This window comes from Monodon monoceros, unplaced genomic scaffold, assembly GCF_005190385.1.
Source record: "Monodon monoceros isolate NGI ecotype Baffin Bay Population unplaced genomic scaffold, NGI_Narwhal_1 Super_Scaffold_5, whole genome shotgun sequence".
Lineage (NCBI taxonomy): Eukaryota > Metazoa > Chordata > Mammalia > Artiodactyla > Monodontidae > Monodon > Monodon monoceros.
This window is the reverse complement of record NW_021703782.1, coordinates 81721528-81734021: the sequence shown is the minus strand read 5'-3', so window position 1 is coordinate 81734021 and position 12494 is coordinate 81721528. Positions and strand designations below refer to the sequence as shown.

Sequence of the window (12494 nt, the reverse complement as noted above, 5' to 3'; positions counted from 1 at the left end):
TCCTCAGCTGCTTGGCTAACGAATTTTTAAATTATCCTGCAGGTGTGATCCATGCATTAGTAGCAATCACTCTCGCGCTGAGCTTTTCAGTTTACAACGTGCTTTCCCAGTCCAGCCCACATCTATTCCTTACAGGAGCCCAAAGAGACAATTAGGGGTAAGTCATTGACACATTCCACTGAAACCCAGAGGGGTGGCTCGGGCTTTATAATGCAAGAATTAGCGCAGAGAGAAGAGGCAGCAGGCGAGGAGGCCAGTGATGGGAGGTTCAGGCCACAGCCCAGGACAGGAGGGTCGTGAGTTTGAGGCAGGGGCCAAGCAGTGCAGATCGATAGGAGCCTCCCCAGCCAGGCCCCCTCTTACTCACCCTCGCCTCCTCCAGGACTCAAGTCCTGGGGGCGGCTCCAGGAGGCACGACCCCCGCTGGGCCGCCCCCCCTGCCAGGTCAGGCCACTACATCCGGCTGGGACAGAGCCCACCGCGCTGAGCGCTGAAACTGGCGGAGCCCCTCGGAAGGCCGCCCGAGACGCTCGACCGCACAGCCTTCTGGGAATTGTAGTTCCCGCCCTCCGCCCTTTCTATCCCACAGAGCCCCGCGCGCGGCGGGCTCGGTGGACCAGGGCAGATAGCCTGATGGGAAAAGAGTTCTTGGTGCCCAATGACGTGCTCTTTGAGAATGGGGCAGGACTACATATTCCGATGTGCTCCGAGGTAGGCAGGACCCGGAAGTGAGGGTGTGCAAGGCCTCTCTGGAAGTTGTCCCGGGTGTTCGCCGCTGGAGCTCCGGGTCGAGAGGACGAGGTGCAGCTGCCGGGAGAATCCTCCACTGCCGCCGGCTCCCGGAGCCCAGCCCTTTCCTAACCCAACCCAACCCTGTCCAGTCCCTGCCGCGCACCCCGGCGTTACCATGAGTCCTGCCGTCTTCCTATCCTTACCCGACCTCAGATGCTCCCTGCTGCTCCTGGTGAGTGAGTAAAGGAATGACAGACCCTTCGGCAGACATTCGGATGGCCTGCCGCCCTCGCCGAGGGCGCTCAGTTGCCGCTACCCCTGCTTTCCTATCTTTTCCCCTGGTGGCGAGGAGTGCACCCTCCCCCGCTGCCTTCATTCTCGGCATCCGTCCGTCAGCTTCCCAGGCCCGGGGTTCCCGAGGCCTGAGAAACCACGGTCGGAGGTGGGACCTATAAACCGGAGATTAGCCCTGGGAGAAGGATCTGTGGGAGGGTCACGGCGAGCAGCGCCCCTTCCCCTGGATTTCGGAGGTTGTTTCAGTCCAGAGGGCTCACGGACTTTGCGGTAGCCTGAGTACAGAAGGTCGGGGCATAGACCTACTGTTCCCTCCCACCCCCTCTTTTTGGGAAGAATGTGAGGCCGACAGGTGCTGGGGTCTTGTACATCTCGCTCTGGAGCCCTAAAACGGTGCCCGGGTCGGCGGAGCCCTCTGTTGTGGCTTGATACGATTGGTTGGGAACCCGGAACTGGAAATTGGTTTGGTGTCCACTGGGGGAGTAAAGGTTTGAAGGGTGGAGGCTGTGATTACCAGAAAGCCTCAGCTCAGAGCCGTCCTCAAATCTGGTTATACCTCCCGAAATTTAAACAGAGTTGTTCTTCAGTGCTCCTGATTTGTGAATGACCAGGTTTTCTGCGTGCATGTGCACTTATTCCTTAACTTCCTCACCGGCTCAGCACCATCCCATCTTGTAAAGGAATCTTCCTACAGCCCCTCTTCCTCCAAATACATCTTGAGGGTGCAGCCTAAGTAATCCAGGCTGCAGGTCAAATTGAGACAAAAGTGAAGGACTAACTCCAGGTGGTAAAATGATGGACCTTTAATTGAGCTAGTGTTATAATACGATATTTGAAGTACTTTAATTGTAGTAGGTTTTTAAAAAGCTAAATTTAAGGTGAACACTAAGTCAAAATCAGTCTTGACAATGTAAAAAAATATAATTAAATGACTCAGAGGAAGGCGTATAGCTGGTTACCAGCAGAACTGGGATTTGAAGCAGATCTCTTGACTCGCAGTGCTTATTCTGCCATATCACGTTACATTTTTAATATTTGTGTTTGAAATAGTTTCTCTCTCCCTCTCTCTTTTCCCTCTCTCCCCATTTTCCCTTCTCTCCCCTCTCCTTCCTCTCTCCCCTCTCTTTTCTTTGTGATTTTCAAGTCATATTCAAAGGCCATACACAGTATTTGGACCTTTTCAGAGGATAAGTGCTATGAAAACTAAGGGGAATGTCAAAGTACTTTTGAGAACTAAAAGTTGCATATAAACATGGTGATGTTAAATGATGAAGTGTCTTATTGGGACTTCTTATAATTATATGGTAATGAATGGCTTCTGTATAGAGGAAAATACTCTGTAGAGAGCTGTTTCTTGGTAATTGCATTATACTCTGTGGCTCTCTTCCTTCTAGCAGTACTGGAATAATACTCATTATTATCAGAGACCACTTTCTCTTTAAGGATAATAGATACTAATCTTTCCATGTCCATAAACATGGCCTGAATTATGAGTTGTTTGCCAGAAATTACTTTTAGGTTACAAAAAATATGAAGGGCAAAAAATCTTAAGAGATTGGAAAGAAAAGTTGAAATACTGAATAGGAAAACTACATCAGATGCACTGTTTGGTTGTAGAGCTAAGTTTAAGAAGGAGAAAAGAATTTATTTTGAAATAACTCATACTTTTTATAGAAAACCTACAAACCCTGTTAAGCATAAAAAAGAGTTTTTTCTAATACTTTTAAAATCTAGTTAACATTTTGTATACTTATCTTTCTGAGTAAATGTAGAGGAATAGAAGACATTTTCGAGAATACCTGTAAAGGTTAGTAGGCTGGAAAATAAAGCCCAAGAAAAGGTTTAGTAAGCCAGAGTTACAAGTCGAGCTAGATTCAGTTTGAACACAGTATTTACCAAAGTAGTTTTAATAGTCATATACCAGTTAGCAAATATTTATAGAACATCTGTCTGATCACAGTTTGAAATACTTATCTAACTGGCAGTTCTGTTCTGTTGATGGAAACTGCTTACTCAGTATCCCACCTGTCTAAAAATATACCCTTTATCTTCTCCAATGTGCTTTCTTCCTCCTCCCTCTAACTTTCCCTCTCAGACTTCAAGTTTATTCCCTCCCACATACAGCCATTGAATATCCAAGTTTCCCCCTAGCTGAGGTCATTTTTTCCTTAAATGGCCTGCTATAAGAAGTCATATATTCTCTTACCACAATAATTTTTTTTTTTCAGGTAAACTCTACCTCAGCCCTAAAGAACTACATCTATTGAGAGTTAGTGGTGTTCATAAGATAACAGCAGGAACATAAAATCCTAAACTTCTGTAGGCAGGTAGTGTTTTTTTTCCCCCGATCTCAAAATCATGTTGGGACATATCATTCTATTCCTAAAAAGCCTTTCTGAGATGGGTAACTAAACACAGAAGTTCAGTGTGATAACTTTTTTCCCCCTGAGCTTTTATGTATAGATATCTTTAAAGTCAGGGTCTTAGAGAATGAGTTCTTTTATTTCAAACTTGCTTTTTGAAACACCCCCATTGCCTTTAAATTATTTTTAAACTCCACTGAATTTGCAGCATGTCTTGGACAAAGTGCAGTAATATAGGGGTGCACTGATTTTGGATAAATCTGAAGAAAAATTTGAGTCACCTGGCAAATGCAAAGAGGCATAATTCTGATACCTTTTCTGTACCTCATGAATATTTATTGTTTCTGTAACGGTTTGAATTGATCCATTAGGTATGTGATTACAACTTTAGTTTCTAAACTGTATAATCTCTGCCTCCATAACTGTTCATCATATTTTGTAGATGATTGGAATGCTGGAGACAGCAATGTTTCTCTGCTAAAACCCCATGTATATAATGTCTGGATTGGGAAATTCTTTCCCAATTGTGTGCTCTTTTAAGGAGAGCTGCCTGAATCTGAGGAAAGCACCTGGCCAGATGTATCTCGGCATTATCTTTTTTTTTTTTTTTTTTGCGGTACGCGGGCCTCTCACTGTTGTGGCCTCTCCCGTTGCGGAGCACAGGCTCCGGCTCCAGACGCGCAGGCTCAGCGGCCATGGCTCACGGGCCCAGCCGCTCCGCGGCATGTGGGACCTTCCTGGACTGGGGCATGAAGCCGTGTCCCTTGCATCGGCAGGCGGACTCTCAACCACTGCGCCACCAGGGAAGCCCTCGGCATTATCTTTTCATTTTGCTTTGTGACAGTCATTACTTGGCAGCTTATAGGATAAGTTAAAGGGACATTTCATTTATCACTAACCAAAGGATCAGTTACTTATTAATTAGCCCTTTTCTGCTTATCTTTCTACCTGAGATGGGTTTATTCAGGATTAAAAGTGATCATTTTCCCCTTAAATTAATTATTTCTTAGCAGTTCGTCCTGCATTGGTTGTATACAAAAGTTTTGAAAAGGTGAGATAAGAGAAATAAGACTAAATTGGAATGAAGTTGTCTGATATAGCCTAAATGACCTTCTGTGGTTCAGAGGTTTGTAACCTGCTCCAGTTGCTTTATTGAGAATGCTTTCTTGTTAATCACTTAATGGTTTATGTTTATAGATCATAAGTTGTTACTAGCTCTAATTGCCTTGTGCCTGGACATTAAGGCTTTTACCATTATTGCTCCTGGTTTGTTCAATATGTATAAGAAGCCAAGAAAAGTTTGCTTAGGAAACTAAATCAGAGAGCTAAGTAAACATTTATTTAACTTTATAAGTACCTTAAAAATAAGTACAGTAGAATTCAGAGATGTCAGTTTTAGCCATTAGTGCCAATGATAAATACTGATTCCTACCTTCAAGAAGAGTACTTTTGGAGACATGTAGTTCCATTCATAACTCAGTGAGTTATTTATCCTATTGATATGACTTGCCCCAGATCAGTGGTTTACAAAACTGATCTCATTGGATCAGCTCATTGGAACTGCCTGGGGCAGTTTTAATACAATGATGTGTAGGCCCTATATCAGGCTAGTTATATCTGTGGTATCCAAACATTGTTCTTTGTTTGTTTGTTTTTAATTCCCAGGTCATTTGTTTTTTCTTTAGTATGTCTCTCTAAAAGATAAGAATTAAACAACAAAGCAAAAACCAGAATACCATTATCACATCTAGAAAAAGTAACTGAAATTTCTTTATGTCATCAAATATCTAGTCAATGTTCAGATTTTCCTGACTGTTTCAAAGAAAAAAAAATTTTTTTTAAACAAATTGAACGTTCAAAGCAGGAGCTATATAAGGTTCATACATCCCAATGGGCTTATATGTCTCTTATAAAACTTTACAAATCTATAGGCTCACTCTCCATCTCATTTTTTTTCCTTGTAATTTATTGTTGGGGAAACTGGGTCCTCTGTTCTGTAGAATTTGCCACATTCTGAATATTGCTGATTGGATCCTCATAGTGTAGTTTCATGTTTCTCTGTTCCTTTTGTTCCCTATAAATTTGTAATTAAATTTATGTGGGCTTAACCATCAACTCAATATATGGTTAGGTTCATTTAGCTTTCAGTTTTTAAAAAAAATCTTCTAATGTATAATTATGTAAAATTTACTGCTTCCAAAGCAAATCTTTAAAGCAAACTATGATTACAGCAGGCCAACTTCTATCCCTGTCTATTCTACTATCTTAACTTCCTCCTAATATAAGAGACCTTTAAAATTAAAAATTTTTTTAAAAATTCTTCCTTTTAAAAAGAAAATGTAAGCAATCTACTTGTACTTATATATTTGTGTATATTTGTTTCTCCCTCCCCTTGATAAACTCTAGCATATTCATACTTTCTCTCTCCACCTCTTTCTCTCCCCTTTAGAACTCTATAAAGTGTATCCTAGAGATCAGAATAGAAATATTCCCTATTTCTTTTAAACTGCTTATTGCTCCTCTGGTTAGATGTGCTACTATTGTTTCCATTCTTTTGCTTTAACAAATGTGTTAAACTACTTTGCAAAACTACTTTTGCTAGTATATCTTTGAGATAGATTCCTGTAATTGACGTTGCTCAGGCAAATGGTAAATGTATTTGTAACTTTGTAGATGTTGCTAGATAGTGGAAGGAGTTTTGCGGTTTTGAGTTCTCACCAACAATGTAACAGTCTTTTCTCATATCCTTGCTAATAAGGTTGATGTCAAATGATTGGGTGTTTGTCAATCTGATAGGTGAGAAATGGTATCTCAGTGCATTTTTTTTTTTTTAGATGTTGGGGGTAGGAGTTTATTTATTTTTGCTGTGTTGGGTCTTCGTTTCTGTGAGAGGGCTTTCTCTAGTTGTGGCAAGGGGGACCACTCTTCATCACGGTGTGCGGGCCTCTCACTATGGCGGCCTCTCTTGTTGCGGAGCACAGGCTCCAGACGCGCAGGCTCAGTAATTGTGGCTCACAGGCCTAGTTGCTCCGCGGCATGTGGGATCCTCCCAGACCAAGGCTCGAACCTGCGTCCCCTGCATTAGCAGGCAGATTCTCAACCACTGCGCCACCGGGGAAGCCCTATCTCAGTGCATTTTAACTTGATTCTCTTTTCATATGAGCTTTTTTCTGTGTAAAGGCCATTTGCATTCTTTGACACGGAGTTCTTAACCCTTTATCTCCTTAGTTGATCCAAGGATGCAGCCAGATTCAGAAGCACTGGAATATATTACTTTATTCAGTAATATTTCTGTTGGGTTAAAACTTGTAAAAGCCTTGGAAAAGATGTCTGATTGTCAGTTATTGAAAACATTTTCCACACTATAGTAGCTCAACTTTTAGATGCACTATATCTTACTTCATCGTTTGTTAAAATACTATTATTTTAATATAAATTATGGTATTTTTAATATAAAATATGGTTATTGGTCATCTCCAGCTTTTCACAATTGTAAAAAAAAATGTACAAATGATACATATACAATGATGTTCACTGCAGATCTCCAAATATATCCTCAGGTTAATTTTCCAGAATTGTATTTCTTAGATCCTATGGTATAGCTTTTATTTAGGATTTCTGATACATTGTACAAATTTGCCCTACTGAAAAGTTGTACAGACATTTATTTCTGTCAACAGTGTATGAGTGGCAGGGCAGGAACAAAGACATAGACATAGAGAATGGACTTGAGGACATGGCGGGGAGGGGGAAGCTGGGGCGAAGTGAGAGTAGCATTGACATATATACACACCAAATGTAAAATGGATGGCTAGTGGAAAGCAGCAGCATAACACAGGGAGATCATCTTGGTGCTTTGTGACCACCTGGGTGGGATAGGGAGGATGGGAGGGAGGCTCAAGAAGGAGGGGATGTGGGGACATGTGTATGCATATGGCTGATTCACTTTGTTGTGCGACAGAAACTAACACGGTATTGTGAAGCAATTATACTCCAATAAAGATGTATTTTTTTTAAAAAGGGAGAAACACTTTGGTATTATGCAAACAAATTAAAGCAATTTTTCTGGAAAAAAACCCCAAAACAAAACTGTATGAGTAGGCCCACTTCCTTACACTCTAGTTACAGTGGGTGTTTTTTGTAGTCTGTGCCAATTTAGTAGACCAAAAATATTATCTGATTTCAATTTACATTTCTGTGATTACAACCAAAGTTGATTTTTTCATATTTATTAACCATTTATATTCCTGCTTGAGTATGTATGTATGTGTTTATGTTAGTTGCCCCCTTTTCAAAAAATTGTTTACTCATTCTTCTTCCAGTAATTCAGAATAGATGTGCTCACAAGATACAGTTTAAGAATGATGGAAAGTGTTATTTCTTCATGTAGTGTCCATTCATGAGGCAGCATAGTGCAAAGAATACTGGACTAGCTGTCAGGGCATCTATGTACAAGTTCCACCTCTTCCATATACTTGTATCTTTGGATAAATCACCTAACTAAATTTTTTAGTCTATAAGTTAAACATACTGGATTTGATGATTCAGTGATTCTTTGTGTAGTGTATTATGTTTTTTAAAAAGGATATTCCTGTAACTCCCCTAATTAATAAATTTATTATTTGATTGGGTATTTCCTCAAAAAATCTGCTAGCTTTGCAGGTCTGTGCCCCATCACTCTGCTATCCAGTATAAGGAATAGCATGCTTTGGCCACAGCTTTTCTGATATTACTGCACTGTATTTCATTTAACCAAGTAAATGAAAAACAGTTTGACTTTTCACAGAATTCAGTGCTCTTTAACCTACCTTTGATTCCATAGAGAGGAACTACCTGTGGCCCAGGCTGCAGGAACTTTATTTCTTTGGTATTATTCTTTCCTTTACTCCTAGCGTTTGAATGCCTGTTTGCTGTCTGCTGTGGAAAAGAAAAATATAATTGAGATTCATATCATGCTTCCAAGGAATTTATAATTCAGTGGGGGAGATAAGATGTGTATGTAAATAATTAGAATTCCAAAATGAAAGTGATAGGTGCCCTTAAGGTATTTGTAGAAGTGGGTTGTAGATCTTGCTATAGAGAAATGTGGCGGTGAGCCTGGGCATCACCTGGGATCTTCTTCCAGTGTCCTCACCCCAGGCCTACTGATTCAGAATCTGCACTTTAACAGTGTACCTAGCTGATTCGTATATGCCCATTAAAGTATGAGAAGTACAGCTGTAGATGTTTGAAAAGAAGCAAATTTATTCTCATTGGCAGAATCAGAGAAATCTTCTTGAAGGAAGATAAGAGTAGAGCCTTGAAAGGTTAAATTGATGGGTTAATTTTCAGGCTTGAGTGGAATGAATAAGAAGGCTTGTACCCTTCAATAACTTAATAAACCTTTAACGTGAATTGGATACGTGCTTTTTTGGTTTCATTTTTTTTTAAGGAGTCTTGCTGTATGGCTTGCTGACATGGCCAGATGTCAGACTTGGCCCCAAAGAAGCTGGCAAACCCTTTGGCCAGTTTCCATTAGAACAGCTCATTATTATCTTAGCCAAAATAAAAATCATGATCTTTAGTGGATTCTCACCAGCTTTCTGATTACTCCACTCAAGAGGAGAGGGACAAAAAAGGGACTTTGGAGAAGTTTCTTATGTAATACCATGGATCTTAGGTCTTGGTTCTGTTCTTGTAAAGATTGCAGTCAAATTCTAACTGCTTTGATTCCCACGGTAATATTGTGGTCAATATCTCTGATTCCTCTAGCTCTGTGATTTTCTCGTTATGTAGAACCTTGAACATTATATATATATATATATATATACACATATATTTTATTATTATTATTATTTTTTTGCGGTACGCGGGCCTCTCACTGTTGTGGCCTCTCCCGTTGCAGAGCACGGGCTCTGGACGCGCAGGCTCAGCGACTATGGCTCACGGGCCCAGCCACTCCACGGCATGTGGGATCTTCCCAGACTGGGGCACGAACCCGTGTCCCCTGCATCGGCAGGCGGACTCTCAACCACTGCGCCATCGGGGAAGCCCCAACATTATATTTTAATGTATCTAATTTTTAGGCACCTGAGTTTGTAGACATGAACATTACTAAAATAATAGAGAAAAACAATGAAAATGAAGGAAGAAATCATCTCAGAAAAACATGCTAGTATTGGAGCTAAAGAAAACTGCAGGGTGAATAGTAGAGTGCCAATACTTTACCCATTTCTTCCTCAAGATTATAAGGGTCTAGTGGTGGGAGCTTTGGTAACTGGATTTAAGAGATTTTAGAAAAAGGTCTTTAGGAATGAGAAGAATTTTTGACCCTGGAAAAAAGGAATTGGAGGCCTTTTTATTTCTATGGGACTCTATCGTTAGTGTTTTGCTCAGTTCAGTAGGCGGGAAGGGATATAAGAACCATTACTGGGTCTCAGGCAGTATAATGACGGAAGTTATAGTTATCTAGAATTGTACTGTAAACTTAAATTCATTAAAATGGAATAAAATAAAAAATTCCGTTCCTCAGTCACAGTAGCCATATTTCAAGGGCACAGTAGTCACTTGCAACTAGTGGCTACTGTATTGAACAATCCAGGTGCTGAAACATTTCCATTGTTGCAGAAAGTGCCATTGGATAGGGCTGGTCTAGAGCTTTGCTCTTGCTGTCTGTCTCAGAAACCAAGACAACGGTGAGGTAAAGAATGAGGAAAATGCCTCAAATAGTGTTTCACGGCTTGTGAGGGACACATATTTTACCTGTCCGAGGAATAGCAATAACCTGGAAAAAAGCGTCAATAATCTTATTAGCACAGACTTGGCTTTTGGTTGTTGCCTAATGGGAAATTTAGGGAGGCACCAGAGAATACTAGTTAAAACTTGAAAATAAGAGTTGGAGTGTTAGTATTTTTCTTTTACTAGTTCACAAGGTCATTTAGGGCAAATCTCTTTCCTTCTTGAGGCCCTAGTTTTTCAACTGAAAATTGAGTAGGATTGCATAGACTGTTTGGAGGAGTCTAGCAGACCTTCCAGTGGAATGTGACTGGGACGTTGGGACTTGATGGCCTACAGTTTGTCTCTGTGATAAAGTCTCTTTTGAAGTCTTCATTTTTAGAAATGATATAGAGAAAATTTTATTAAGTACATACCTACATTTTTAGTTAGTAAAATTACCTGTAAAAAGATGGCCTGTTGATACATTTTGTTTGCCTCAGGTATCAGAAGGGTACCTTTGCCAGGAACTTAATCTTCTAATTTGATAAACTCAGAAATTACTGTGCATCTCTCTTCTTGCATACTTTAAAAAGGCCAGAAGTTGTATGAGCTCATGAAGACAGGCTAATCTTTAATACATATAGCAGTTTTCTAAATTTGAGCCAATTCCAAAATGTGAAGAAAGTGTGATTTAGTGATGGAGTAGAGATCATGAATAAGTTTATAAGGTAAAATATTAAATGGAGTTAAAATTTCTTGGCCCTTTGGACAAGATACTCATATTTACATGCCTGCTGTTTAGGTGTTTTGTTGTATTTGAAGTTTTGTAAAATGTAGGGGGAAATGCCAACTCTTAAAATATTACTGACACAACATTAAAGTCTATCTGTGAGTAAAGAACAGTTTCAGTTGTGAATCTGATCTGAGAGAGAAATTTGGATATTTCTCAATTCCTTTCATTTTATTACTATGGTTCTGGCTCAATTGCAGTAAAATCCCAGCTAGCTGGTAAAAGCTCACGTTTCTGTAATGACTTCACATTCTAAAAGAGCTACATTTTTTTTTTTTTGTAGTCAAAATAATTCTTTGAAAACAGCTACTCAAATTGACTCATTCCTCAGTTTCTAGCACCAGTTTTTACTCTAAGAATGGATACTGGGCTTCCCTGGTGGTGCAGTGGTTAAGAATCCTCCTGCCGGGGCTTCTCTGGTGGCGCAGTGGTTGAGAGTCCGCCTGCCGATGCAGGGGACACGGGTTCGTGCCCCGGTCCGGGAAGATCCCACATGCTGTGGAGCAGCTGGGGGTCCGTGAGCCATGGCTGCTGAGCCTGCGTGTCTGGAGCCTGTGCTCCGCAACGGGAGAGGCCACAGCAGTGAGAGGCCCGCGTACCGCAAAAAAAAAAAAAAAAAAAAAAAAATCCTCCTGCCAATGCAGAGAACACGGGTTCGAGCCCTGGTCTGGGAAGATCCCACATGCCATGGAGCAACTAAGCCTGTGCGCCACAACTACTGAGCCTGTGCTCCTGAGCCTGCGAGCCACAACTCCTGAAGCCCAGGCGCCTAGAGCCTGTGCTCTGCAACAAGAGAAGCCACCACAACGAGAAACCCATGCACTGCAATGAAGAGTAGCCCCCACTGACCGCAACTAGAAAAAGCCCACGCACAGCAACGAAGACCCAACGCAGCCAAAAACAATAAATTAAATAAATAAATTTTAAAAAAAGTTATTAAAAAAAAAAGAATGGATACTAATTCTCATAGGAAGTCTTGTGATCTGTTCACAATTAACACAAGTACCAGTGTTGCAAAATACTTGGTTCTTTATTTAATCTTTGAATGAACAGTTTCATATACCCTAATTTTGCTTTAGAACTATAAGAACTGTGCTACATTTTAAAGCATGTTCTATTTATTTGTTTTAGAAATTGTCCAGTTTGTTTATTATTTAATTGTGCCTGTATTCTGGTCTTATAGAGTATCTTCCAGAGGTAAAGTGAAGTATTGGCTGGGCAAAAAAGTGCCTTGGGGTTTGTAAGTAAAAATAAAAGACACATTTTTTTCATTTTCACCAAGAACTTTATAGAACAACGTGTTCAGCCTTTGTTCCACTACCTTCTGCCATTTTTCAGGCAACTTCATAATTCCATCTTCCCAAAACTTTTTATCTCTTTGAGCAAAGAACTGTTACAGGTGCCTTTTACAGTCTTCCAGGGAATTGAAATTTTTCCCATTAATAGAATTTTGTAAAGACTGAAATAAATGGAAATCTGAAGGTGCAATGTCTGGTGAATACAGTGGATGAATCAGAACTTCCCAGCCAAGTTGTAACCGTTTTTGCCTGGTTATCAAAGAAACGTGGTCTTGCGTTATCCTGATGGAAGATTATGCGTTTTCTGTTGACTCATCCTGG

General features: G+C 40.6%; 2 protein-coding genes across 3 annotated transcripts in view; one reads left to right on the top strand and one right to left on the bottom strand.

Annotated features, from left to right (window-relative positions):
- Positions 1-562, bottom strand: part of INVS (inversin) — a 136417-nt gene extending 135855 nt beyond the window's left edge. For both annotated transcript variants that reach the window (XM_029202100.1, XM_029202101.1), the window contains exon 1: positions 368-562. The gene's annotated coding sequence lies outside the window, so the exon portion shown is untranslated. The remainder of the gene's footprint in view (positions 1-367) is intronic.
- Positions 563-731: 169 nt separating this feature from the next.
- ERP44 (endoplasmic reticulum protein 44) overlaps positions 732-12494 on the top strand; it is a 91405-nt gene continuing 79642 nt past the window's right edge. The window contains exon 1 of the mRNA XM_029201846.1: positions 732-964. Coding sequence (XP_029057679.1) covers positions 908-964 — 57 coding nt within the window. The 5' untranslated portion in view covers positions 732-907. The remainder of the gene's footprint in view (positions 965-12494) is intronic.